This window comes from Cheilinus undulatus, linkage group 7 (genome assembly GCF_018320785.1).
Source record: "Cheilinus undulatus linkage group 7, ASM1832078v1, whole genome shotgun sequence".
In the NCBI taxonomy this organism is placed as follows: Eukaryota; Metazoa; Chordata; class Actinopteri; order Labriformes; family Labridae; genus Cheilinus; species Cheilinus undulatus.
In genome coordinates this window covers 40,983,899-41,010,182 of record NC_054871.1, presented here as the reverse complement: position 1 = coordinate 41,010,182, position 26,284 = coordinate 40,983,899, and the positions used below count along the sequence as shown (strand labels likewise).

Genomic DNA, 26,284 nt, shown 5'->3' with positions numbered 1-26,284 from the left:
CTCTTTTTTGCTAATTTATTGAACTATAACAGGTCACCATGCTTAAGTAAAATTCAAGATTATCATAGTAAACCAGCAAAAGAAATTCACATTAATCATTTTACTTAGGAAGACATCCCTCTGTGTTAAAGACAGAATCACAGCCAAAGATGAGCCTCATTATAATTTCTGTAAAAGAAAAATGCCCTCTATAATTTAAATCTTAACATCCAGACTCTGCTGTTGCTGCACCTTGAGGTGGTCACATTAGTAAGCAGTGATAACACCAGAGCTTGGACGGCCACTAGATGACAGGAACCACAGCAGACCCCGGCCTGAGGGGGGAATAACTCCCATTCCAGGCTCTCTGATGACCTGCTCTGTGTACCCAGGGCCAGCATATAAAAGCATCTTGGGGACTGTGATGAGTGACCACAGGGGAGGGAGGCATTAAAGGCTCAAGAAGGTTTGGGTGGGGGGGCTGAGGTGGGGCTGGGTGGGGGTCTATCTACACCCTTATACCTGCTGGGTTGGGCAGAGCAGGTGATTGTATCTACATCAACACACCATTAAAGCAATTACGATCCTGGACTAAACAACCGCAGCAGAGGCCGCATTCTAATGGCGGCTGCGGCTCCCAGAAGACTGGGGGACGGGGGAACTCGATACCTCACACATGGGAGGGACTGAGCCGGACACCACTTAAAGACCCCCTGCACAACAACTTAAAAGACAGTGACCTGACACACCTGCTATCTGCAACCTGCAATCTGACAATCTATCACCGCTCACTTGCTCGCCTCGAAGTTTGAATGCAGGAATTCAGGGTGAACCAAACACAAGCACAGCTCAGACCTCAGTATCAGACCACAAAGACAGAACTAGTCACCTTCTTGAAGGCCATCAAATTGAAAAGCTTTCTTGCTTTTTTCCTTCTTTGCCATTTCTTTCCATCCATCTGCTTTTTTTTTTTGTCTTTTTGTGATGCCTTTGCGATTTTGTGTAATTCCTGCTGTCTGAGTTACAGCAAAATAATCTCCTCCCTTTTCATGTTTTGTACTGTCTTGGACTTATTGGTCTCGCAGTAAAGTTGTTTTAAAAAGGAGGGCTTATGTTAAGGAATCAAACTGCTTTTCTTAAACTAAAGCAAAATCTCTGCACCAGTTATATTTACAGACAGAAGCCAGCTAGGATTTGTTAAACTAACAGTACTGTCAAAGTTGAATAGTTAATAGTTAAACTTATTTAACAAAAGATTGTACAAGTACATGTTTATTGATGAAAATGTACTTGAAGGTGATATTACAAACCCTTTATCATATTAATTTACTTTGAAACACCTTTAAAGAGTTTATCAGGTTCATCAAGCTCAGCAAACACAGATCCATTACTCATGACGCTTGCACTTTCATTGTGAGAAACAAGGAAAAGAGCTCTGTATTTTCTAAACTTCTACTGTAGATTGATGCTTTTTCAAATTCTTTGTTTTTTCTTTAGAAAATGAGAGGAGAGAAAAAAAATGGTTTGTCGAGAAAGTGAATAACAAATCTTGTTAAGGCATCCATGTCAAAAAGGTATCACCAAATGGTGTACAAAATAATAAGAGAACAGTTTTTAATAATTACAACTAGAAAATGGTGATCCCTTAAGATATGTTTCCTTTAAATTTCTATTCTGTTTGTTATCTTTCTAATAAAATGAAAGAAAATATTGCTAAGGAGGAAATCAAAGCCGTCCAAAGCCTTGTGGAAATCAGATTCTGTCAAGCAAAACAAGTATTCAACAATCACAGTCAAACGTAAAATTACATCAACTGACAATCTTCAGGCCGACCACAAAGCAGCCATTTTACAAGAAAGACAAACAGTATTCTAAAGAAATTCTCCAGGTGTTTACATTCCCCTGCTCTCAGGTCTGTCACATGCACACAGATGTGCATGCCAACACACAACGACAAATACAAAACGATCTCCTTTGAGAGGTTTTTCATGGTAAATGTGACGAAATTAAAACAGAAATTATATTCTGTTATACTTCTTATTACTTTAAATTCATTACACATTAGAGCCATTAGAATCTACACTTATAACTGAACCCCAGAACTAAGGCCTTAAACTCTTTAGTGAAATTTCTTTACTTCCATGAAGCCGTGAGGATGTAACTCTAGGAATGGGCACGATGGCTGATGCCCCATTAGCGGTGCCCACCGTTGGTCTTACCTCGTTGTAAGATGTGGTGGTCCCCGTCTCCAGGTACAACATGTTTGCGCTGAGATTGAGCAGAGCTGCTGCTGTTTGCTCCACTGGCTCCAGGGTTCCACAAATCTCTTTTTCCCACTCTGAAGGAGTGATGTGGACGACAGACACAAAGTGGACAACAAGAAGCTTCTATAGGAATCTATGGGATGTCATATATACCAGGAAGGGAGGGGAGGGGTCTAAACTACCTGTCCAAATCCTAAGTCCACACCCATCTCCTGAAGAAGCTACCTCTCCTTACTCCGCTGCCTTTGAAGCTCTGCAGGATTCCTCTGAGGTATGACTTAAGCAGAGAATTACTATTTTGTGTTGTTAGCCGTGCAACGAATAAAGCTCAACAAAAATTAGAGATGCTTAAATCACAAATGTAGCATTTTCTCAACTTTGTCTAACAACACAAAAAATCAAAGTCCACATAAAGTTAAAAAAAACAAAAAAAAATTATCTAACTTTAAATGATTGTCTTCTTTAAGATATTTTATGCCAATGATGCCACTGACTACAGTATCATCGCAACCTGTAAGATCGTCTGTAAGGTAAAAACCTCAAAAGACATTTCACGCATCTTGTGAAGATAATACAAAACCTAAAAATGGAAAAATTCCATCAATGTGGATGACAACAAGAGAGATCAAAAATACATGCATGCAGAGAAAATCCATAAGGCCTGCAAGGTCCAGAGTGAGAAGCAGAGTCTGGGGTTTGGAGTAATCCTACAGTAACTAGTTAGCATAACAATCACTCCCCTCTGCATCCCCTAAGCTATCTGAATAGAGATCCCCCCAAGAACACAATGTGACTCCTGTAGATGGCTTGTATCTATCAGAGATGACTGGTGTAGATCTGTTTGAGATACATGTGTTGTGGCTCAGGCACTGTTAATTGTGCTAACATCAGCCAGCTGCCGCCCCCAAAACACCAAAGCTCCAATAAACCGCTCACTTCAGGAAAAAAAAAAAAAAATCCATATGATTATTTTCCCTATTTCAGCACGGTAGAGGAAACTTCAGCCCAGTAGATGTTGCAAAGAAAAACAATCAAATTTACAATAGTGATGAATGAACTGAAGAAAAAAAACGGCTATATCACAGAGGCTGGTGTGTTATTTCTCCACATTGGACGCATTAGATGCCACTTATTTCCTTCCCCTGGCAAGTGCAAAATAGATTTACTCCAACTCCACAAAAGGTATAAACCAGTTGTGAACATTCTGCAACAACTTAAGACTCTATGAAGTCCTGATAGCTTCACACAGCTATTGGATATCTTCCCCCATAAAGCAAAAAGCCTTAGAAGAGTTCAGTAATAACCTATAATCAATTTATTCATGAACAGTTTTATTCTTAATAAATCCTGCTTTGCTGCTATGCTCTTTAATCTGATAAAAACAACCCCTAACTACAAAAACATTTATGATCTCTTGTAGAAACAGGGCATTTTAGCACTATTTTGATCTAGAAATGTGGATAAGTTTTCCAGAGGCTGTGCCAGGTTATATTCACATAACCATGGCATTGAGTGTGACATTCAGCACAGGAATGTGGACATTAACCTGCAAAAGAGGATGAAGGCCTGTGGCACTAGCACTGCTAACGTTAGCTACACTCTTCAAACTTTGCATCCTTATATTGTGACGTTGGTTTACTATTGCTGTGTGAACTTAAAAATGTATTTATCTTACTTTAGTCAACCAAATAGAATTACATTTTGCGTTTAATCGGATGAAAAGTTACACAGGAAGTCTAATAGGGATGCACAATATTTATTTTTTGCAGATAACAGATATTTAAATGTAGTTCACACTAGGGCTGAACGATTTACCACAAATAATCTAACTGGGATTTTTTCCCCCAATATGCAGTTCCGACTGGATAAGTGATTATTCATTAAGTTCCTCATCTTCAGTATTTTCCAACACACACAAGCAGTAAATCATTCTATATTATAACCAACACAATATTAGATAAAACTAGGGTTGTACATATTCTAAAAATAACTAGTTTTAATGATTTTGACTCATATTGCAAATTGGATATGAACTGTTGTATTGAAGGGAGTGATGATTTTTTTATGTCATCTTCATATTTAATCAAAAAATTTACAAAAATGAAGAAAGGATTTTTTGTTTACTAAAAAATGTCACTTGAATGACTGCATGATATGTAATGCATAACATCTCTGCTGCAAAGATAAGTTTTAAACCAGTATTTTGACACAAATTTCAGGTTAAAGAAATATAGCAATTGCTGCAATTTGAAAACTGCAGCAGGCCATATTGCAGTTTAATCTAATTTTCGATTAATTGCCCAGCCCTAGTTCACACTTAAAAGTTAAGTCCTTAAAACACACAATATAAAATTTGAGGATCAAAAAATTAACAAATTCCAGTCTTTAAAACTGACCTTAAAGTTTAGGAAATGATAATGAGTGAAGAAGAAGTCTTCAGCTGACAAAAGTCTGTTGGTCCAGCCTTAAACCCCACCAATGTACTTGTACTGTATTTGATATATTTTTATAGTCAAAGTGTGTGTGTGGGTGTGTGTGGGTGTGGTGGGTGTGGTGTGTGTGTCTGTCTGGGTGTGTGTGTGTGTGTGGGTGTGTGTGTGGGTGTGTGTGTGTGTGTGTGTGTATCTTTAAAAATTTCATATCTGCTGATACATACAGCATATTTCACTTCACAGGCCTATGTTATCATTGTTATCGTGTATCCTTACAGCTAGGAACATTGCTAATTTTTAAGCAGAACAAGGGCTGCATTATTGGAACCATATCAGTATCAGCATGTACGATAATGCACTGGGGTTGGGTGTTAGGCTCTGTTGGCTTAGACAGCTCATAATTAGACCAACACATATATTAAGCTAAATAGTTATAACAAAGCATGGTTTATACACAGATCTAAAAAAAAAAAAAAGCAAAAAAAAAATAAAAATAACTGCGAGCAGGCCTATTTTATTACAGCTCTATCAATGAAAACAGTTCAAATCGATGTTAATGTCTGACAAGAATCTAGCCTTTTTTGTGTGGGTCATGGGGGACTCATCTTTTCTTAGATACAAGTAGTGGGGGCTCAGAGGAAAAACAGTTTGGGAACCACTGCTTTAAGGCTCTACTTTGGAAGGTGAATGAACCAGTAGACCTAGAACCAGTAACACTATCTCAGCTGAACCTTTTTTCTTCTTTTGTCATCCTTATTCCTTAAACTTTAAAGTGATTCTACAGAGTTCTAGTTTGAAGTCCTAATTACAGTTTTATTTTATCTTTTTTTGCCCATACGAATGTATTTTTCATGTTTTGTATGTTGTTTCAAGCCTCTAGATTGTCTCAGGAAAACACCCTGTAAACCAGTTCTTTAATTAGCCATTTTTAAAATTTGAGTCATAAGCTCCATAAAAAGGGGAACACATTTTGTGAGCTCGTTGGAGTTCACTGTCTATCATCAGGTTCTTACAGTGCGGTTTGTAGCCCTCAAAAAGGCACATAAAGCTGAGTTTATTCAATAAACCACAGTACAATGGGATTTTTTTTTTTTCATTTGTTGCAGACTCAAATGTTTTTGTTGTTTTGTGTCTATACCTAAAAAATAGACTGTCACATTAAGAGTAACAGTTCAGTTCCAGTTCAGACTTAGTGTTCTTAACAATGAAAAAAGGAGTTAAGAGATAGCAGTAAATGGTTTAAAGGGTTAGGAAATATCTGTACATAGGATAGCCACAAAAATTCAAAATCATGTGTCCTTAGCATCAAGTAATCCTTTCAGTTCCCCAAAAAAACTGGAGTTCTTATGTAGGAAACCCTATGCTGCCACTCCTTCCTGCAGGTTTGTTTATTCATTATTTGAAAGTGAAAGTAAACCTGTATTTTACCATTTCATCCACTCCAAGAAAAATATGGAGGGGAGAAACCATGCAGATGTAAACATGAGCATGACAGGCAGGAGACCGCCTGGTAAAAAGGGGTGCAAATCACTTCTGTTACCACAGAGCCGGAGGGCTAACACTCCTGCCCTGTGGTCAGAATGATTTGAAAGCTGTCTGAAAACTTAAACTATGACCTAAAGTCAGTGTCTCCAATCAGCAGACACACCCAGTTCAGGCCCTGGGGCTACAAGCCTACAGGTCAGCCTGCCACAAAGGCAAATCAACACTTTAAAGGGCCCCCATTCAATTGCCTCCCAAGGGACAGAGGCGTCAGCGAAGACCTAGCCAAGCCCCCTGAGTGTGATAATTAGTTTAGCTAAACAAACTTCTAATTATGTTAAAACAACATTGGCATCTGAAAAGAAGTTAGAGCACTCAGTGTAGGGGTGAGGCTCGAGTGAGAAATATAAAACGGTGACTGTAATCAAGCAGAACAAGATGCACTTTATTGGAGCCTGCCCATGTATTTAAAGGCAGACGTTTAAACTACAATAGGCTTGAAAATCAACAAATATCTTCAGTTGTTTTTGAAACAGCATACACTATTTTGTAAAAGAAATGATCAGAGAAGTTCATAATACTGTAGAACCAATTGTAACACAAGGTCCATTTATTGCATGTAATCATTCTCTCAAATGTCACCTTAAACACTAAAAGAGTTTAGAAGTAACCTCAGAGAGAGCAGTTATCTCTGTTAACTTCATCACCTCAGATGCAACAGTGGTGAGAAACTAAGTAGAGAGTCAGACCAGGCAGCGGCTAGAGATTTGCAGATCCAGGGGCTCAGACAAAAGAGGCTTTACTAAAGTTTTTCCTTTAAAGGGTCTGTTTCTTAAGTCAGCTAGATTAGTTTAGTATCAGGTGTCGGGCTGCAGTAGCTACGGGGGCACAGACACCTGCCCTGAAAACAGAAAAGGCTCCCATCCACACTGACAGACGCAGGCAGTCAATGGAAACAGAGCATCACCTGGGTGGTAACGGTTAAAACCCCCAGCAATAAACCAAAGCCCACAAATCCTGAAACGATCCTTTTAAAAAAAGAAATAAGCTGCTTTGTGTAAAACTCATTTACCTACTGGACAATTTAAACAATGCTAATATGCATTTACAGCTGGACTGGACATGGACTTCATCAGCAGACTCACAAGTTTGAATGCACTTTTTATCGGTTTTTAATCCCGCATCACTGCAGCGCTGGGTTAGTTTTGGTGAGTTACTCAGCTGCTTGTCATGTGCAAAACATTCTTTTGACTAGACCAAGGTTATAATAGTTTTGGATATTTCAGTATAGTTTTCATTTGTTTTTTCTTCTGGTTTGCTAGTTTAGTGTAGTTTAATTTTGTAAAAATCCTTCGTATTAGTTAAGTTTTTATTACTTTTAGTGTTAGTTTTAGTTTTATTGGCAATTTGGGGAACTTGTCAGGGGCCTAGGACCAAGAGATCTCTTCACTTTTCTCTTTGTTTATTCAATTTCTATGTCTGTGTACAACTCAAGACCCAAAATTTCTACTGTATAAAGTAGGCTTGGGTGTCCATGTCAGTAAGTCTGCTGCCATCAAAGCCTACAACTAGAGATTTTGTCTCTAATTTTATTTTAGTCTTTTTGGTCAGCACAGAATTAAGTTTTGGTTAGTTTTTAGCTTTTTTGTAAAGCTTTGTGTTTATTTAGTTTCAGTTAACTAAAATAATTTTTACATTTTAATGTGAGTTATTTAGTTAGTTTCTTAACTATAATAGCCTTGGACTGACTCAGAGTGGGCTGTTTTCTGTCAGTTTGCTACACTGGTGGTAGCATCATTTAAGCCTCACGTGTACACTACATGACAACAGACATATTTAAACTGGTGATGAAGGTGTTGCAAAAATCCATTCTGTGGCAGAAATTTTACCAGTGATGGGATTAATACCGATTTACCACCTACCACTAAATGATACTATTTCAGCCACTGAAGTGCAAATCACCGTTAACATGTAGTGGTTGACTTGTTTATGATAGCCCTTGTATCGTCTTGCTTTCTGATGTCCTTGCTGGCTAGAAAGCCTGCCAGTTCTTAATACACGAAACCTTCCAGCAAAGATATGACTACAAAATACCACACTGCATGAGTACAGAGATTAGTATGCCTTTTAAGTCTAGATGCTGGGTTTCTCCACAGTTTACAAAGACGTCTGTCCACTGATATTTTAGCCATGTAGTTGGATAGTTGACCCACTGAACTGACAATGAGTACAGCCCAACCTTGGACTTCTGTCAACGTTTTTAATGTGCTTTATAAATACATTTGACTGACTGGTTGATTTGTCCTCAAAACATGCCATCACTGAAAAAATAAAAATGGTGTGTCAAGTACACACTTAAATAATTACACAAAGCTGTCGTAATGATTGTAAATCTGTTTTTCCATTTTATACACAAGGCGCCTATATGATGTGTTCAATTTTCCTTGGACAGCAGGAAAGGCTGCATGTAGTATCATCATTTTATGACTTTAGGAATGACACCTTTGCTCAACATTGATGTTTGTATAACAGATATAAAGATGACTTCCAGAGCCAGTCAAAAATATAATAAAAAGTTCCTTTTGTTTAGTTTAGTTTTTGTTTTAACCTTAGCTGAAAGAAAGTGGAAACAGGTTTGTTTTCTTTCTGGTTTCTCACCCGCTCTACCTTTCTGCTTGCCAAGATCTATTCAAACATCAGTCACGCAACAGTTTCAAAAACCTCTGTGCTGTTGTCTTGTACCCCTAAAAGAAAAAAACAAGAGGCGTGATTGTTTTTTCTGTTATTGGTCTGAAATTACCATAGGTTTTTACATTCAGAGAAAGTGCAAACACTAAAGCATAATTGGAACGTTTACTGTATTATTTAGTTTCTGAGTTTAGTTCTGGGGTTGTTTATTTGTTGTACAGTAACATCCTGAATAATGCTTATTTGGTCAGGGAGTAGTTCTAATTTTAAGGTCATTTCAGATATCAGAGAAAATTATTAATCCCTCATAAAACAATATTTTACTTATTCAAAAACAAAACAGCTAACACTTCAAAACCTTGAAGACCTTTTTAGTCTTTCTGAAACTGAATCCACATCAGTGTAGTTGAACTATCAGGCATGCTGAAAAGTACTGAATTCAAATGTGATATTATAAAGAAATCAATGTGGATGACTGATCTTTTACAAAGACATTCATGGGATAACTGCAGGAGGATTTATTCACAGACTTTCTCAAAGGGTGTGACCTACACGTTTTTCAGTTGAATCTGGTGGGATATAAAACTGCTGTATCAAAGTATGGCTAAGTCTGGTGTGAGCTGTAAGAAAGAAAAATATGAGAGATGAGGGCAATGGGGGCTTCTTCTGCAGCATCCCCACATCCAGAGTCAGATAAGGTCTTGCACTGACTCACTGACTCAACAGCCTTTCAAGCGGACCGTGGAAAGCAGTCGCTCCTGGGTGCTACACCTTTAAAAAGACTTCTTAACATGCTGGAGGCAAACTGGTGGAGCATGAACACATAAAAGAAGAGCTTCATATGATTGCTTACCTCAGACTCAAAAAACACTACAAGTCTCTAAATAATAAGTCAAGTTGAGATTAAGGTTGTGCTTCTTGTATCTCAACTTTAGAACAAAAAGTAAAACAAGTGTTGTAGTGTGAGAGTTAAGGCTATGTAAAACGAGAAGTTAAGAGTGAGATCTGCTTATTGTTAATATACTTTTTTCCCACTGGGTGGATGGATGCAGCAACATGAAAGGAAGTATTTGATGTAGGGGTGCACCAATTGCAATTTTCTGGCCGATCACCGATCCTTAAAAAGCCTGACCTGCCGATTCCGATTTTGGCCGATACCGTTTTTTTTTTATAACTGACAGCATACACCTTCAATGTTCCAATCTTATTTTACTGAATAACACCGAACAATACCCGTGAAACAATACAAACTTGTTGTTTTAACTGCACATAAGGTAGTTCTCTCAAATATAAATGAAAAGTTTAAAGCATTGCTGTCCAAACTACTAAATTATATCAGTTTCTTTGGTCTTTCATTTTTCACATTTTAGTAGGTAGAGGCATATAAAACCGATCTTATCCACCGATCTTGTTTACAAGGATCGGCCGATCGCCAGTCTCCTAAAATTAAGGAAATCAGCACTGATACCGATTTTGGCCGATCGATCGGTGCACCCCTAATTTGATGCCACGATAATGGATACTACTAACCTTGCAAAGCAGATGGATACACCCGTTTACTTGTTTCTCACTGGCGAATCCATCTTGCAAAGCTTCCATCTGAACAGTTTGGGCCCGGTTAGAAAGTGACAGGACCAATCAGTGACGAGGGGCAGTACTTTCAGGCCCAGCAGACTCGTGACATAAACAAGCAGCAGCAAGAGCTGGTGCAGTTATGGAAGAAGAGATTAGCGTGGATGCTGCTAAAGCGCCAGTTTTATCAGAACTTGACGACATTTCTTTGTTAAAAGAAGAACAAAGAACAGCAGTGAGTTGTTTTCTTTTCAAAAACGACAGAAATCGAGTACTTACATGTCTATCGTTGCCATGTTTCGCGTTTTTCCTCAGTAGCTATGCACGCGCAGCTCGAGACGTGTTTTGTTGCTCTGATTTGCCTGTAGAGATGTGACAGACAGAACGTTCACCCAATCACACTCCGAGTTTTTTTCAAAGCCTCTGCCTTTTCTAAAACGTTTCCTATTGAAGCTTTCCCAGATGGATGTGTGAAACAAATCCATCTGGCACGTCAGGTTAGGATACTACTGTATCAAATCTGATTCTTATTATTGTGATGGATTTAAAAAATGCATGACACTGGATTGTTTCTCTTAATATCCAATTTCCAAATTCCTTTAAGTCGGCATTGATAAGCTTGCGCTTTTTTATTAAATTGTAGAGAACACAAAACTTTTGTACAAGAATTTACCTGTTTCTCTTATTGGCCCTCATCTATCAATCTGGTTTAAAAACCAGCACAGATTTTGGTTTAAAAACCATCTTAACACCAGGTCCAGGTGCAATTTACGAAACATGTCTGGCTAATCACAGCGTACAAATAAGCAGGTGTTGACAAATGCAGCATCTGAAAACTATCACCATTTCAATCACACGCCCCTATATATTAACAGTTCAGCCAGTCTTGCCCCGAGAGTTTACAACATTGAGGTGAGTAATACAACAAAAAAGCACGCTCTTCCTGGTATGGTGTCAATCTTCAGGTCAAGGAAGAAAAAGCAGTCAAATTGTGTTTGTCAGCCTGAAAAGATGCATTAAAGGGAATCAAAAATGCCATGTCTGAAAGGAAATCACTGCTGTATAACCACAACAGAACTGGTGCAGATCACTGAACTCCAGTCAATGTCAGAGTATTTAATTTTTTCATCTGTGCATTTAACTTGTAAACCATATAATACAATCATACTTCTTTAGAGTCAAGTCATAACATAAACACAGTTATTTGCATTTGGGTTTTAAAAAAAGGTGATCAGCCATTAAGAGAGAACTGTTGACTCAGTGCTCAGGATTACCAGTGATATTGTAATGTTTGGTTCAAATCCACAAATTTTGAGAAAATTTGCAGAAATATGAACAAAATCAGAGAAGCACTCAGAGAGTGAGAAAACTAGATCAGTGTTTCCCAACCATTTTTCCTCTGTATGAACTACTTTATAACTGCTTTATCATGGTTTTAGTCAATATTTGCAAACCTATTTTTGGCAGTCTCAGAGCAGACAAAGCCTTGTGCCCCCCCTAAGATCTCTGGCGCCCCCCCGGGGGGTCCCGGACCCCAGGTTGGGAACCAAGGATCTAGATCACTCCCAAATCTAATCAGTTCTTCCCTATGCCATTTCTGACATTTCCTGAAAATTTCATCAAAATCCATCCATAACTTTTTGAGTTATGTTGCTAATAAACAAACTAACAAAGCCTGCCGATCACATAACCTCCTTGACGGAGGTAATGAACAAAGTACTGACAGAAATCTCCATATACAACAATGTTTTGAATGAAGAGCATTAATGAAGTTTTAGAATCCATTTTAAATGATAAGAAATGAGGATGAAAAAAAAAAGAGAAAAACTTAATCTTTTTGTTGTTGCTGCTGTGTACGGCCCAGCACTATCACCAAAATTTAACATCTGCTTGTAACAGTGATTAAATTCTTAAGCAATTATCTGTCAGTTTCAGTTACATGCTGATCATATGCATCTCCCTGGAAATAGTAAACTGATCAGCTTCTTGGTCATTTAACCAGGGGACCATCAGACACAGAGAGACACACGAGCTGTGGTGAAAAAACGCAGAATCCAAACACAAACATGTAATTAGATCCAGTGAAGCCGTGTGTTGATGGAGCTACTCTCTGCTGTGAAGTTATTTAAACTCTTTCCTGTGCCTGAAACAACCTGTGTCGCTCTGCTCCACGCACAGCTGATCAGAGCTTTATCTGTGTGTAAAATCAGCTGTTTGGGGTAGGATATAGCCTTTCTCCTGCCACTATTTCTGCTACATTCCTTCATGTTATTCTACCCTCTGCTTGCTGCTCTTCCCTTTCGTGTCCACCCCCCACCTTCACATAGAAGAGACACGTACTGATAGATGAGAGTTGGGACCTCTGCTACAGAGGCAGGTGCTGCGTTAAATTGTTGCCCTGCAGCTACAGAAAAAAAAAAATCCAGCCGAAAAAGGAATTTCAGATTAAACATAAACCCTACACAATACAAATAAGTCCCCCAGGGCACTAAACAGTGAGCTGCATTCTAATGACTCATGAAAGAGGCACACCTCCACATGGGTGGAGGAGGAGGGGTGAGGTGGGGTGAGGATGGTTTTGCCCACCATCTCTTTTCATCAAAACAGACACTTGACTTGGTAATAACGATCAGGGCTTGGTGACTGGCTAGCTGCCACTGCAGCGCGGTCTAAGCCCCACATGGATGCTGCCTGAGTTGCTGGCGTGCCAATCAGTGTACCACGCCCCTCTTTGGTGGGGAGGAAAGTGGGTGGTTGTGGGACTATTAATCACCAGTTCAAGAGAGCACAGGCCCCCTTGGGGGATACACAGGCTAACATTACTCAGCTCCCTGAGCACAATTTTTATTTGCTATTTTTTTCCACCCTGGCTGGACAACAGCATTCCTGCACTGGGAGGGGAGCATGCACATCATCTCTCAGCAGCAGAGCTGGCAGAGATTTGCCCCTAACTGCAGGTCAGAGTGAAGGGAGCTGACAAAGAGAATTACAAATATCACCAAAAAGTTTCTGCAGCGCTTAAACTGGTTAATATGCAAGTGTCCATCCCAAGTTATCACAAATAACAAACTCAAACTAACTACTGTGTCATGTGCTAAATCATTCTGTCCACAAAAACCTTTAGAAACTCAAATGTTCATTAGATAGAATGCACCATCTGGCATGTGATTGTCTGAATTCTACCATCAACAGACTCTGAGAGCCTTTTGTCTCACAAGAGGCCACCCAGGTCAAGCACAACTCAGGCTGAATGAGATAATATCATCCCCTTAAAGACAACATCTCAATAAAAAAACAGATACCCAGATAACCCTGTCAAAGTGCTCAGCTCTGAATTTTCACATTTAACCGTCTCAGGGAAATTCCATTGATAATAAAAGAATTGAATTGAAAGTACAGCACACTCTGTATTGTGAAACCTAAAGGAATTCACAGCTGGAAGTCCCAACAACTTAGAATGAAAGTAGTGTCAGTTACAAGTCAAACACACCTAAGTGCACAATTACGACAAACTTAAATATGCAACATTTGATAGTTTTAAGGTTTATATGCTATTTTATCTGATATGCAGGTTTACATGATTAGCTCTTTTATCTGTTGAACAAAAACTAAAATAAACTGACTACATCCAGTCCCACTTCATTTGTATATGCTTCTTACATACTTGTATGGGGAAGTCTTTTCACTTGTAAAAAACTGAATGACTGTGATTATGCGCTGAAAATCATGTTTCAAGTCAATTTCGTTCAGAATTTACTTTTTGCCTCACAACCAACTTTTCTGCAGTGCAGTGATCAGATTAAGGATGTATTTTCATTTGTTTTAAAAACTATCTGTAAATTATCTTTGTTTTAATTTTTCCTTTCTATACACATTGACACACACGTCCCCTCTCAGAGTCTTGTAACACCATGCCTAATTCTAACCCTGCAAGGCATATGGATTGGCCAGATTCCATGTCTGTCATCAGACAGATCCATCTTGAAAAGTTCCTACCTATAACAATTGGCTTTGTCTGGGAACAGACCAAAACACTGTGTGTTATTTGAGGAGAACGTGGCGGCGGTTAAGAGCAGGGTTTAGTTGTACTGTAAGCTAGGATGTACAATGGCTGCCACCAGTGTAGCGATTAGCTCGGTTGAAGCTGTAGTATAACAACAGTTTTATCAGAGCTGGGCCAAATTTCTTTATTTAAGCAAGAGCAAATAAACTCATTGAAAGCTTTTCTTGTCAGAGATAATGTTTTTCCACTTCTCCGGCATGAGTTTTATCCACAAACAAGCTCCACTGTTCATAAACAACGGCAGTGCCAGTCTGTCAAGCTCAGGATGCAAATACAGCTGTGTATGTCGACTACCTCATCTTGTCTTGTCGCACTGAATAGCTCGTAATGAATGTGACAGACAGAACATTCATCTAATCACCTCCCGAGAGTTTTTCGAGAAGTCCTGCCCTTCCCAAATGCGTCGTGTAGGAGATTTCCCAGATAAATGTGAAATATATCCAATGGGATGAATATATGTAACAGTCTATCTGGTGTGTCAGGATATTTTGGAGCATGTCCCTCCTGAATTCAGAAAGCATTTCTGCACTACACTGGCATCAATTAATCTTTAATCTAGCTGACAGCATTATCTTAAAGTTTAATACCATAAAAATGGTGCAAAAGCAGGTCATTATACTCCAGCCTCCATCCAATAAACCATTACACAATTTTTCAGATGTATTAGAATTAAGTCAGACTTTTGCAATGTGTTTATTGCAAATGCTCATATTGCAATGATGAAATTTCAATTAATTACTCAGCTCTACGACACAGTGATGTCTACTTGCTGTAAGGAGAACACAGCAACAAAAACTAAAAATTGTGTTTTTCTTTAACAGCAAACCTACATACTTACAGAAAGGGTCTCATCTGGTTCATGCATGGTTATGCAGTCCATACTGATCTGAATGGTGTTTCCTGCTGACCCATCACTTGGATGGTCTGTGAAGTTGAGCTCAATGGGTTGGACAGAATGAATAGCAGACCTGATACAAAGGAGACAAGGCAGATGTACGGATTTTATCTCAAGACTGAGTGTTTTCATATGATGTCTGTTTTTAATGCTGTAATGTCTTTCACTTACTGGTCCAGCATATCAAACAGTTGGTTGAATACATCTTGGCTGAAGAAGTCAGATGTCTGAGCTGGCTGAGTTTGTGACATGGCTGAGAGGAATGAGCTCTCTCTCCAGGAGCGGGAAGAGGGGTCCCTGAGTCTGCAGGGAGGTTAAAACCAAACACAATTATTGCCATTTCGCTACTCATATTTCAATTTACTGATAGAATTTTCAAAATAAGGCACAACAATTTTATAGTGCAGTTTTCACAGCTGCAATGTCAGCAAACATTAAACATTTGTGGATGTGCAGGGCTGAGATTAGGCCACCCAGCCAGTGGGGAAAAGGAGGAGGAGGAGGTGAAGGAGGAGGAGTCCTGCTGGCAGCCATTCATGAAGGGCACTTCCATTGTGAAGAAGTCAACCTGCATAATACTGAATATTTGTACTACACATAATGGTGATTATGCACCATTCAGACAGAGGCACTTTGACCTGCTCCCCTGAAACATTACACCTGCTTCAGAGCTCAGCCTACCATTGTTCCTGCTGAAGTGGCGCACGCAGGAGTCTGAGACAGGCGGAATTCCCCCCACAGACTATATGATAGCACTGCTGCAACTTTTGGTATGTGTACAGCTGGACGGATTGGGGGGAAGGTGGTGGAGACGGGGGGTATAATCTGAAGCTGGCACTATTTTAGGTTTTGGAATTCCCCAGCTCTGTGTGATGAATGATATTAATACCTGACTTACAAACCACAAGTGTATCTAATGAAGCAAATCATTTAACTTGTACAGATATGAGAGAGTGCTGCACTGAGAGTAAAGAGTTCTTAAATTGTAAAAAAAATTGTAAAATGCAGATTAGGTCAAGACATGGCTCAGACTGGACCAAATCAAATGAAGATGTTGGTTCAGATGGTTAAGCAATAACAGCCTAATGTGGAGACCTGCTGCCAAAGATAAGCAATGATGCATAAACAGCAGGAGTTATAGACATGAGTTTCATTTAAACTAAATGTGTGCTGGAAACTGAACACGTAGCTAGAACAGTTTATCAAAGCAGGTCAAACATCATCCATTAAAACAGTCAAAAAGGTAATACTATTTGATTATATTTTTCTAGTATGTTTTTAATCATCTTCTCCAGTTCCTGTTTTATGGATTGCATTTATTTTGTCGCTATCTTATTTTCTTTAATTCTGTGGTTTCATTTGCAGTTTATAATGTTACTCTATTTCAATAGTCTGGAAAATAATATGATATATTTCCTCCATGATATGACAGACTTTTCAATCTTGAATTTTAGTATTTTAATTCCTCCCGGGGTTTCCTCACTGCAAAGCCATGAGCATTATCTTGGTTTTTAAGTTCCTGTTGGGGTGGCACAATATATCACAACTTTCTCATTAATACAAAGTAAGCATTGAAAAAAAAAAAAAACTTCAAAAAAGTTTGAATTTATTGAAAAAATGAATAAATATATAATTTTGCAAAGACGCAATCAGTATGTCAACATTTCAAACAATCTCACAGCATCAGATGAAACCAAGCTTCACATAAGAAACTCTCTGAAGAACTTTTCCCACTTTAGTGTCAAAGAAATACCTAATGCTTAAATTTATATGAAATATTTCACAATAATTTAGTCATCATACTTAATATCATTGTCACAGTGTTGAAAAATAGTATTCTACATGAGAACTTTACCTTCTATAGAGTGAATATGACAACAAAAATGGACCTTATGTCCAAAATAATAATAATAATAAAAAAAAAACAATAGAAAAATGTTAATGTCTATTGCCTATATTTAACCCTGTACAAACCCATTGCATTTATTTGGGGGGAAAAAAACACTTCCTGTGTTTTTCTCATTTTTTAATAATCAAATGCAGGAAGTAAAGATTATTGCCAATGTCAGGTTTCTTTCAAATCCGTCCAGGGCTTTATTTATGATTGGTGTGTCATACAGTCTGACTGATTTTTAAAACATAATATTCAAATATTCATATGTTAAGCACGCTCAAAAATAAAAAAATAAAAGACAAAACCTAAAAATTTCTGTAGATCAGTAATCTTTTTTTTCTTTTTTTAAATAGCTATTATGAATTCAGCTCTAAAAGGTGATTAAACTTTATCTGAAGTAAAGGTATGACTCAGAGAGTCTAACTATGGTTGCAAGCTACCATTATGAGCTAGTATGGTCAAATTGAAAATTAATAATCTGCAATTATGACATTTGAGTATATATATATGTCGGAAGAATAGATACACGTACCAGCTTTTTGAATTTCGTTTGGTTGGTAATTAAAGCTGAGGACAAGCTTAAATAAAGCAACGCCTACAGTTGTTAAAATTGAAGCCTATTCGGTAACGTTAGCCAAACGTCCAACGGCCATATTAGCTAAAAGATCTTCAGCTAGCTTGGCTAATTTTTATATTTCCCACCTTTAAAAGCCTTTGTTTTGCATCTCTACCGTTTCACTGCTTGCCCCGACTAGACTTTATTTAGCATACAAACCGCGTTGAAAATGTAGCCATAAGAACACGTTACCTTCTCTGCAGCAAATTTGACAATAATTTTCTGTCTTTGGACGTTTGTCTCATCCTTGTCCTGTGCCCAAACTCACATCTCGCCAAGTCTCGCGGGAACATAGTTAAGATTAAAAGTGGTAGCTCATCACTAGCATCATCAAAGTAAAATTAAATTAAATTAAAAACTACATGGAAATTAGAATTAAGACTAAGAAAAATTCCTTGTTTTCCATTTTACAGAAAGGTTGAAGAAGAATTAAAAGAACTGGTAAAATATTTTGTCTAGCCAACATCCTTTTTAAGAACCTCAAATAAGAAAAAAAGGTGATAAACTTTAAAAAAAAAAAAAAAAAGTTGTGTATTAGGCATCCTGTATGCAACTTTGAAATCAAAACACTATGACTAAAACTATTTATTTATTTCAGCCTGAAAAATTTTAAACTTGTACAGATATAAGAGAGCAGACCTTCAGGAGGAGTTAGTTTAGATCAGTTTCATGGCTGGTTTGTTTTTAACAGTATAGACAATTGGCTCACAGGCCTGTGCTGAAAAAACAGCACAACAAAGTGGATTAATAGAAAGAATAGTAGACAACAGCATGAACAGGTGTGTTTCATTTCTTCAGAAGAGGAGAAGTATTAGGTGTGGTTTCTCTGCTGGCTCTACTTCAATAAGACTATATTTGATTTTGGCTTGAAATTTGCTCTAAATAAGGCTGTTCGGCCTGTTTAACTGTCACCTATTGAACCAAAAGGCTTTGGTGCTTTAACTCACAGTGTTGTTTGCTGAGATAGGATGCAGAACATAATAAAAAAAAACTTGTGAACCAAGTTCAGCATGAACTGCCATGCCAGCTTATTTCAGTATTATTACAGTTAAAATGTGATCTGCATTTAATGATGCCATGTGCTCCTATTGTCAGCCTTATATACTATTTTAAGTTAATGTTTTTATTCTCTCTTAATTTAAGTTTAAGGAAAGAGTTCCCATTCTGCAAGGTGAATGAAGAAATTACACAGCATAACATATTCTCTTTAAATACACAGTTAATTCTATGGTCAGGGCCCAGGTTGAACCTGGCTGTAGACATCAGTAAACATATGTGGATTCAGGTCTCAGTTTTTGATCAGAAAAATTAAGAGGACTAAATGATAAAAAGCTGTTTTAGTGTAATTTTAAAGTGAAGCTTTGATTTTCAGAGTTTAAATTTATGGATTAAACATTTCGATCCATTCTGATATTTACAACAGAAAAATAATAGGTTAATCTTTAAAATGACTTATTTCAGCTTACTTCTTCCATTGTCTTTTAAACCTTGCCAATAAATTCATTTTCTTTTTTCCAGGTTTTGTTTGAGTTATTAAACAACTGACGTTATCATTCACGAATAAATCTCAGAGTTATGGCTAGCAAGGCCTCCTTCTTGCTTCCTCCACTTATATCAGTCTCTTTCTTTCTTTTAAAAACTTTTTAATCTCTTTCTATTGTTCTTCTTCCAGATGCCATTGCTTAAAGTGGTGGATGCGCTAACAGAAGTCAGTTGCGCATGCACTTACAGCTGTGTTATCTGTGTGGTTGTTTTAAATGTGCTATATAAATAAAGTTGAATTGTTTTGAATTGAATATGCATTTAAGGATGTCTGCATGCAGGGGCCTCTTTATTAGGGGCTGTCAATAAAAACAATAACAGAAAATGACAAGACAGCAGAGCAGGGAATCATGGAAGGGATTTCCAGCTACTTCTCCCGTCCAACCCTGATGAAAATGGACTCTGAATAACCAACACAAAAGGGGGGCTCTTGCACTCAAAAAACAAAGTAACTTTGCTACATTTACAAGATGGCATCATGTAGTCTACATGAACGATTAATGTTTTAAGGTTGACCATGATTATATCATGTTAATTTTGCATAAAATGCGAGAACTTCAAATTTAAACTATTCATTTATGTTGAGTCATGGTAACACCAAAACAATAGCAAATAATAGCAAGTCTTTTTTACCACTTACTCCGGAGCAGAAGGTGGCAGTAACGAGTCACCAATCAGCACGGCCCACATGTGCAAGACAGGTAAGCAGAAATCTATTACCAACTATCAAAATGCAAATAAATAACTGTGCACATCTGTTAGCCCTGACTCCATTTGATAGTTCATGTGTTATATATATTTACACAGTGTTTCTATTAAAAGTAGATATAATTGATAAGCCAGGCACATGGAATTCATGAATACCATGTGCTTGGCTTAGTAGCCTTGTAAGGTAATATTTCCCCATAATAAGTAGGGCTGTAGTTTCTGACACGCCAGATGGATTTGTTTCACACATCCATCTGGAAAACCTTCAATACTAAGTGTTTGGGAAAGGGCAAAGGGTTTGAAAAAAACTCATAGTGTGATTGGATGAATGTTGTGTCTGTCACATCTTTACGGGCCAATCAGAGTTACAAAACATGAGATGTAGCCGTGATCGAGGTGCGCAGCCACCGAGGAATAACGCAAAACATGGCGACTATAGACATGTCAGTACACAACTTTTGCTGTTTTTGAAAAGAAAAAAGCTCACTGCTGTTCTTTGTTCTTCTTTTAACGAAGAAATGTGGTCAAGTTCTGATAAAACTGGCGCTTTAGCAGCATCCACGCTAAGCTCTTCCGCCATAACTGCACTGGCCTCTTGTTGCTGCGTGCATACCTCACAACTCCGCCGCGCCTGAGAGTGCTGCCCCTCGTCGCTGATTGGTCCTGTCACTTTCTAACCGGGCCCAAACTGTTCAGATGGGAGCTTTGCAAGATGGATTCGCCAGTGAGAAACACAGAAATGGGCGTATCCATCTGCTTTGCAAGGTAAGGGCTGTAGTCAACCACAGAAAATCTTGGTTGGATGAGAGCATATCAAACAAGTGAGAGAAAGGTGTCAGCCTTAATGTTAATGCTAATGATTTTAGAGTTTTTCTCATTTTTATCTGAATTCTTTCAGCTGAATATAATCATGAGTTCACCGATGCACTATTTTGATAAATATATACATTTTTTACATATCTAACAAATCGGTTTACCTTGATGACTGGATATATTTGGGTTACTTGATTAATGTTACTTTTAGTTGAAAATAAATACAATTCCAAAGACATATCAAATCCAACAAATAACTATGTTAGAGTAGCTTTGTACCAGTAAACTCTTAATCCCTGGCTTTACCTTATAATATTTCCCACAGACATTAGCTATAATAATTGACTTGGTCCTCTTGAATTCTTATTTAAAAACACTTGAATGAAACATTTCTCTTTTTGCCATCTTAATATATTTCAGAATTTCCATTTTGATGACAGTGATTGCTGAAGAAACCTTTGACCTTCAGTTAAATCAAGTTGTGATTTGAATCAATTCATTTCAATCAAATTGGATAGAATTGGGTCAGATCAAATGGAATCAAATCTCTTTTTGTCCCAGCATCTCATGTCTTTAAATGTATCCTGTCACGGATCAGAATATTGTCCTATTCTACTTCCCCTCTGTCTGGACATTCTGCAGACTGAATGATGTGGTCAACCACGACAACAGCTGCATCAGTGATTACAGGTGAGGAGGTTTTCTCACAATTGCAGTTTTCTAATTTGAGTATTTGTCTATTTTTCTTTAACTGTGCCACTGTGTTTGATAGAGGGTGTCATTGATAACTAAATGTGAAGCTAGTTTGAAGTTGTATTTGAGTGTGACACTGATTGTAATGGTTGGGCAACAGAATGCAGATATCATGGCTGAGAATAATTGTGGTCTATCACAAGTAAGCAGCGCAAAACATGACTGAGATACAGCAACAGAACAGCAGCTTCCAGTAGCATACACTGTTTCCACAACAGCAACAATAAACAAATTGTATCAGTCATGCCATAAAAGACAATATAACAATGTGATTTAAGGATTTTCTGGCTTCTCTGACTTATGTCAGGATTCATAGGTTTAGTCATTATTTAATTAATCTAAGCATTTTAATGTGAAAATTTCACATATAGTGCATTTAACCTTAATGAATTAGACTAATGATATTTCATGCAAAGATTTCAGAAGATTAGGGTCATTCAGCAGCATAATGGACGGTGGAAAGTCTGAAATGATTAAATAAAATAAAGTCCTAATACTGACTGGCATTGTACAAAGAAATACTAGGGTGTTTTATTTCATTAGCTGCTGAGATGAATGGGTTTATTCCTGCACTGGCTGTTGTTTGTCTGCTTTCTGGTGTCTGGTTACTGAGTTTTCAGTTAGCCCGAGGCGAAGGCTGTTCAGCATCCACTTAAAAACGCTGCAGCGCCTCCAGACGAGACTGGGGCAAAGGTCAGCACTAAACAGGGATGGCCATTGTCTCTTGGCAGGTTGGGCACACCGACCGATGAAAATGCAATCAAAACAAACAGCCCAGCCGATCGGGGCCCTTCTCCTGTGTCCTTATTAATCACTTGTTCAAAGGCCTAAGACCCTCTCCCCCTCATCTGTCAGCCCTGGCTGGAAGAGGGACATGACTGCAAAACAATAGAAAGCCCCAAAGTTTGTCCCCCTCTTATCCCCCTAACTTTTATAGAAGTGAAACAGTCTGAAGTCAAATCCTCTGGGGCAAAAGGAAAGGCACAAATTCCTGTGAGGTTTGGAATGCAAAGAAAACAAGAGAGGAGGAGAATTAGTGGACCAAAACGATACCTTTAGAGCTCAGAACAATCTAAAAACCATAACATATTAATGCTATCCACACTGCCCTTGATCAATGATAGATCACAGCACCACCTTGATTTTTATAAAGCATCTTATAACACTCTTTAAACCAGAAAAGTGTATTTATCAAGGTCCGGAAAATAATTTATGGAAGCCACAGAGACCAAACTTTGTGTCTGATCAAAGAACTAAATTGAATGTGCTCTAAAGATGAAAATAAAAACACAGCTGTCAAACACACCTACAACTCAAATTTGACATCACTGGAAGTCACTCAAAGTGTTGTCAAGGTGTCAGATTTTGCTTTGTAGATGTTCTTTGTTCTTTTTCAAACTTAACTCAAAGTTTGAAATGGAACAACGAACACAACGGCTCTGAACAAAAATGCATAAAGAAGAACAAGGTGTGTGATGACGCACCAAATTACGCGCATGATTTAAGGACTGGTTGAGGTGGTTTACAAGTCAATGACTGGACTGACTTACAGAGAAAAAACAGCTACACTCATGCTTACACCAGCAGGCAGTTAATTTAGAGTCACCAGTGAACCAAATGAGCATGTCTTCGGGCTGTGGGAGAAAGCTAGAGCACCTGCAGAAAATCCACGTATGCACAGTAAGAACATGCAAACTCCACACAGAAAGGCCCCGTCTGACCAGGACAGGATAAGGAACGATGAACCTGAGGCAACAGCGCTAACCCCTGCACCACCATGCAGCCTTGACTAAGCAGCACTGATATGTATTGATTTAACTATTTTAACTAGTTTTGATGGAATCTGCTACTTATAACAGCATGGTGCAGGTATTTTGTGAAAAACTACCGCTGTGTGTATTTATTCATAGAAAACATTTAATTGTTGTATTTTTAAAACTATTAGGTACATTTTATATTTTCTCTTAAATATTCGTCTTTTTACTGATGAACCAAACAGTAAATAACAAAAATCAGCAATGATACAGTGGCATGCTGACTAAACACAGACAGGCAGACTAACATGAGTGTCTATTAAAAGTATGTAACAAATCGGATGTTTTACCCTTTTAATGATTTTAAGTGACTGCATAAATATTCACCCCCCCTTAAAGTGACTGACCTAATCAACAGAGGTCCAGCCAACTGGTGCTAGTAGTTCCACAAACAGTGAAATGGGGATCACCTGAGCGCAGTGAATGTGTCTCAAGTGATTGTAGTATAAAGAAAAAATGTGTCTGGAAGGTCCAGTCACTGGTTAATAAGAATTCCTGGCTACCATTACACCATGAAGACAAAAGAACACTCCAAACAACTCAAAGAAAAGGATACTGAAAAGTATAAGTCAGGGATGGATATGAAAACTTCCAAGGTGCTGAGTATACCCGAAGTTCAATTAAATTCATGATCAAGAAATGGAAGGAATATTGCTCATGTGTTAATCTACCTAGATCAGACCGTCCTCACAAACTGAGTGAACGTACAGGAAGGAGACTAGTGAGAGAGGCCACTAAGACACCTATGACTACTCTGAAGGAGTTACAAGCTTCAGCAGTTGAGATGGATAAAACATCTGTTGCCTAGGTTCTTCACCTGAGAGTGGCAAAGAGAAAGACACTCAAAAACTCAGATTCTGGACCAAAAGGCATGTGGGAGACTCTATGGTCAAGCTGAAATAAATTCTTTGGTCTGATGAGACCAAAAGGGTGTTTTTGGCCATCAGACAAGACATATGCATGTGTAAACATATGCAGTTGTTTTGAATTTTGAAATTGTCCTTGTTTTCATCTTAGTGTTCTTAGAGGCATTAAAAGACAGAAAAATAGCTTTTACCTTACACATCATTTCTCAGAGCCCTAAGCCCTGTCTTGAAATGTACTTTTGACTTGTATTATGAAAATGCATTTGATATTATTTAAAAAAACAAACAAACATGCTGTTATTGTACATTTTTCCATCTTTCTTTTCAAGAACCAGTAAGAATGTAAGGGATGGACAGTAAATGATTTTCTGATCAACTCACTGTTCTGATCATAAATGATCAACAAATCATCTGTCACTAATAATTAGACATAATCAGAGAGGATTTATCTTTCTATTCATGAGCTACCTACTCTGGCCTCTCTCCAATTTCATCACCACTTCTTATATCAACACTCTAACGTATGTATTAATTCTTTGTCATATTACCATCATTGATAATTAACTGAACTATCTTAAAATACATACAGTATATTGTCTTGGAGGCTGAAGAAGCATTTAATGCTATTCAATGTTCTCATCATGACTTGGATGTATAGAGGGTTTATTTGCTTCGGTACAAGCAAGATCTCTGCTAATGAAAGAGATGCTTCTGATAATGTGGTAACATGTAATCAGCTTGGATCTTTACATAAAAACATGTATGAAAAAAGTGTTTAGAGTGCCTTAAGTCCTGGACAACATAAATAAAAGCGAGCCCTTATGATGCCATGTCATGTGTCTGCCACCTCGGCCCTGATGGCCCTTTACGCATGCATTGTTGCCATAAGTGAGCCTCATTTATAAATACATGAGGACGGAGCAGCAGCTGAGGATCCAGGCAGACACAACTGTTCTCGGGTCACTTTGGACCTTCACACACTTTCAGTCTGAGTTCATACGGGTCAAAGAGAGAGGAGGGAGATTCCCAGCACATTTAATAAGTTCAGTAGTCTCAGTTTGCTCCATTTAAAGCCTCACTATAACAGCTGAATACACATTTCACACTTAGTATACGCTTTGTATTTTGACATAGGGATTTTTTTATCACACAAAGACATTAACATGTAAGATCATTTTGCTTCAGATAGTGATATTAACCTTTAAATGATCAGTTTCTGTATCATATATGTACTTACCGATGAAAGGCAAACTCTGGATAATACTGCACGGCTGTGTAAGGTGAATTCATGTTGTCACGCCAGACTTCACTTTGCTGAGATCTTCAAATTATCAGCTGGACATCAATACCCATGAAAACTATCGGCAAAAATCACAAATATTTCTAACATAAATAAACAAAGGCCTGGATTAAAGTGCCTGAGGGTACAGTGCAGAGTGGGCAAAGTTTGAAAGATGTTTTGAATTTAGGTATTTTTTCTGAGGCTAGCCTACAAATAGGCGGGGCTTGTGCCAGCTCTCTGACCAATCCCCAGCTACAGTTGTACAGGATATCACTCACTCTCAGTTGCTAGGATATAGATATCAAGCAACTACATTTGACCCTGCACCTCCCTATCCCACCCACCCACCCACACAACAAACACAGCTAGCTGGCCACTAAGCTGTAAAGCTTAGCTCTGTGTTTCTCTGGACACTTCTGATATTTCCACCCAGAATCCCCACTGGGTTTCATGGTTGAAGGCACATCTGTTGCATCATGGTTCATAATCAAGGCCCAGGAAGCTTTAAGCATGCCTGATATTACTATAAATACTCTCTGAATGCCTGGGATGGTTCATAATGTGCCGATTCAGCAAAAGATTCAACATTATTACCCAGATATTAGATTTTAAGGATGGGGA

The 26,284-nt window shown here is 38.1% G+C and overlaps 1 protein-coding gene across 6 annotated transcripts in view; it reads right to left on the bottom strand.

The window, feature by feature from the left end:
- Positions 1-25,756, bottom strand: part of tp63 (tumor protein p63) — a 60,427-nt gene extending 34,671 nt beyond the window's left edge. For 2 of the 6 annotated variants that reach the window (XM_041791769.1, XM_041791771.1), the window contains exons 1-3: positions 25,619-25,756; positions 15,547-15,678; positions 15,319-15,448 (exon numbers count right to left, since the gene is read on the bottom strand). In XM_041791769.1, coding sequence (XP_041647703.1) covers positions 15,319-15,448; positions 15,547-15,678; positions 25,619-25,671 — 315 coding nt within the window. In that variant the 5' untranslated portion in view covers positions 25,672-25,756. Of the gene's footprint in view, positions 1-2,198; positions 2,243-10,696; positions 10,780-15,318; positions 15,449-15,546; positions 15,679-18,077; positions 18,165-25,618 lie in introns of those variants that run through there. The other 4 variants (XM_041791772.1, XM_041791773.1, XM_041791770.1 and 1 more) reach the window with 3 other exon arrangements.
- Between the last annotated feature and the right edge of the window lie 528 nt (positions 25,757-26,284).